The 3,477-nt window shown below is 29.9% G+C and overlaps 1 protein-coding gene across 2 annotated transcripts in view; it reads left to right on the top strand.

Moving 5' to 3' along the window:
* The window catches only part of LOC111086239, a 36,185-nt gene extending 34,820 nt beyond the window's left edge, over positions 1–1,365 (top strand). Inside the window, exons 6-7 of one of the 2 annotated variants that reach the window (XM_022388322.1) lie at positions 306–458; positions 1,197–1,365. In XM_022388322.1, the coding sequence (XP_022244030.1) occupies positions 306–458; positions 1,197–1,270 (227 nt within the window). In that variant the 3' untranslated portion in view covers positions 1,271–1,365. The remainder of the gene's footprint in view (positions 1–305; positions 459–1,196) is intronic. The other variant, XM_022388323.1, reaches the window with a different exon arrangement.
* The last annotated feature ends 2,112 nt before the right edge of the window (positions 1,366–3,477 follow it).

Below are 3,477 nucleotides of genomic sequence, written 5' to 3'. Positions count from 1 at the left end.
TATTATACTTAATACGTAGTAGTATCTACAACTATATAATAATATTTAGTTATAGTATAATATATATATATATATATATATATATATATACAGTGTGTGTGTGTGTGTGTGTGTGTGTGTGTGTGTGTGTGTGTGTGTGTGTGTATATATAAATGTGATTTTCTTGAATGTTTCAAATGGTTTTTAGTTGTTTGATTATACAAATTAGTCTTGTACAAAACTGTATCAATGAAAATATTTACAATAAAGGTTATATATACATACATACATACACACACACGTTTTTTTTGTTTTTTTTTAAATAGAGCCAAGAGTTGAATTGGATGTAGTTTCTCAAGGGGAAAAGATATATGTCTTGAAACCAGATAGAAATATAGATCTAGTCAGAATTACTGGTGCCAGGGAGAGGTCAACATTTCTTGAAGGAGAGCGTGTACTTTTAGATAAGGCCAGTCAAGGTGATTTTGGCACTACTAAATTAAAAAGTGGAAAAATTTTTATTGTTGAAGATGCAGATGGTAAAGACACAAACAATTTGGACAATAACTCTCTTTTATATGGTACCCATAAGAAGAATACATCTTTTAAAGGATGCTCAATAAAACATAAAAATGTACAGGTAAGAAACTCACATTTACAAACAAAAAGGTTTTAAAATTAACTCTAAACATCCAAAAGTTAATCTTGAACTTAAAGCTTATAGTGACAGTGGACAACTGAACTTCTGTTTGCCCTTCAGTTGATCAGGTATAAGCCTGTAGGTTTATAATGCTCAAAATCAGGTTTTGTTACCTTTGGTGGGCAGAAACAGATAGCCCATTGTGTAGCTTTGTACTTAATAACAAACAAAGTACTTTTACTTAGGAAGTGAATGCAAGGTATTCCGTAAAATTATCTAGTTGTTTTCACTTGTCTTATTTATGTTTCTGTTTAATGTTTTTAAGGAACAATTTTCCAAATAATTAGCCAGCCTAGTGCAAAAATAAACCACTTTACAATTAAGCCTCATAAGTCTGACTTATTTCTTTGTATGTGCTTTAAAAATAGAAAAACATCTATATGTTACCCACTACATAAAAATTAAAGAGTTGTATCCCTATAATGATTTTTCTTAATTCATAAAATTTGCTTTTCAATGCATATTTTTTTTTTACTATTTTCATTCAGCCTTTTATTAACCTTTCTTCATACTTTAGGTACCAGAGAATTACCAGAGTCATTACAGTTATGCTGTTGCAGAGTTGCAGTCAGGATCCACGGATACTTCTAGAGCTTCTTTTGCATAGATTTTTTTCAAATATGAAAACTATTCAGGACTTGATAGTAAGACATGCGACCAATATTCATTCAATATATGAGAAATTTAAGAAATGAAACCATAACACACACAATTAGACAGGCACTGACCGAACAGTTTGTGTGTACCTAAGAAAAAGTCAGTAGTTCCATAAAAATGGAAAAGCTGATGAGAAGCATCACAAAATATTTTTTTCTCTACATAAACAACTTTCATCAGTAGAGATCATACAAAACACATGCAAGTTTTTACTATTTTCATTCACCCTTTTATTAACCTTTCTTCATACTTTAGAGAGAATACTGAAATAAAGAAATGTTGGCAAGCGTAATATACATAAATAGAGATAACCAGTATGTTATGTAAAAATAATTTTATGTAGCTTTAGCCTATGAAAAAGTTAATAGAAAAACAATTCTTCTTATGTCTATAAAGATGAATATCAATGCAATTTATAATAACTAATCTAGTTTCATGTATAAATTTTACTTGACATTCTGTAAGACGTATAACTGAGCCAACCTTTTCAGAACATCTTGTTCAAGACTAACTCTATGAAATACTTCAATCTTTCACGTGTGATTCATACAAAAGAATGATAATTTTCTTTTCTCAACAGCACAGGCTGACTGTAATTGGTCACATTTTCAAAACTTTCATGAAGCAGTTAAAACCAAATATGTATTATTGAAGAACATTTCAGTAAAAATCATGTATAAATCCATACTGTGCACTTGGACCTAATGTGTGCCAAACTTAATATACTTCATGTATCCTACCTATTTATAAGCCATATTAAAGTTGTATCATATATCTGGGAATGAAGAAAATAACAGTACATGGTATGTTATCAATAAATGGCATTATTTATAGCAATTATGTTAATTTGAAATTCCTGCTAATTAGGTCAACGTGTAGTTCATAATTTCACAAAAGCAAAGAAAAATATAAATTATATTAATTAGGTAAATGGAGTTTTACAAATTAATTAACAATGTAGTTCAAGAATTTCAGTTTAAAAGGTAAATGTATAGGTAAACAATTTTGCTAATTAAGTGAAGACGTTGTTCAAGAATTCTACCAAATACATGTGTAGTTCAGAATTGCAGCTTAAATGTATAGGTAAATATATAGGTCAGAAATTTTGCTAATTAAATGAAGATGTCAAGGCTTTTCAATTTAGCAGGAAAACATACAGTTGAGAGATTTTTTATATGTGTGTGTATTTGGCAAGCTTTACAAAAGTACTGTTATAAATAAATGCACCTAACATTTTATATGTTACAAAAATATAAGTGATTCCGAAAGTAGCATGAGTGCTGACTGGTGTGACCTTATTAAAACTACCCCCCACCATGTAACCCATTACAGCCATGTTATGAAACCTTGTACAGTACTGACATGTAATAAAGATATCTTAAAATTATTCCAAAATTTGTATGGTAACTAATGTAGGTAGAAAAGACACGAGTGTTAATCAGACTTAGTCAGATTGTGGTATTAATAATAAGACAAATGAACTTTAGAAATCTGACATAATGAAAAGTAACAGTGCTTTTAATTCTTATTAAAAAACTAACTAATGATCTAGTAACCCCTTTAGAAGAGAAAATTTCTGTTATTAGGACTTCTCTCACAAAAACACACACACTAAAAATCAACATTCTGCTCACTTTGAGACTATGGGTGAATTATAACAATAGTCCAAACGTTGGCAGTGGGTGCTGTTGACTAGCTGCCTTCCTTCTAGTCTATCAGTTCAAAATCAGAACCGCTGATGCCCTAATTTAACAGGTATATTTAAGAGTAAAAAAAGTTGCATGTATTAGGGATATCTTTATAAACACAAGTCATATTACCTTCTGATCACTTCAAGTACATGTTAATATTTATTAACTTTAACACTGATATATTGTTCTTGGTTAGTCTTGTAATGCAGTAGAGCAAGAATCACTAATTTTAAAATAAGAGTCTTCAAAAAATTTGTATCTTAAAATGTATGGGTAAATCAAAATTACTTCAAAAACCTAAAATAACCCTTTAATTTCGATGACGAGGAACCCACTTTGAGACTAATAATGGCTGGAGACGGCTTGAATGGGTAATGAAGAAAAACTTTAATATAATAGTAAATGTACACCGTTTCGACAAGGTTTGTACCTGATGATGTCGAAACGTTG

The sequence above is a fragment of the Limulus polyphemus genome, unplaced genomic scaffold (genome assembly GCF_000517525.1).
Source record: "Limulus polyphemus unplaced genomic scaffold, Limulus_polyphemus-2.1.2 Scaffold946, whole genome shotgun sequence".
NCBI lineage: Eukaryota > Metazoa > Arthropoda > Merostomata > Xiphosura > Limulidae > Limulus > Limulus polyphemus.
Note: the sequence above shows the minus strand (reverse complement) of the source record. Positions and strands in the feature narration are given on the sequence as shown.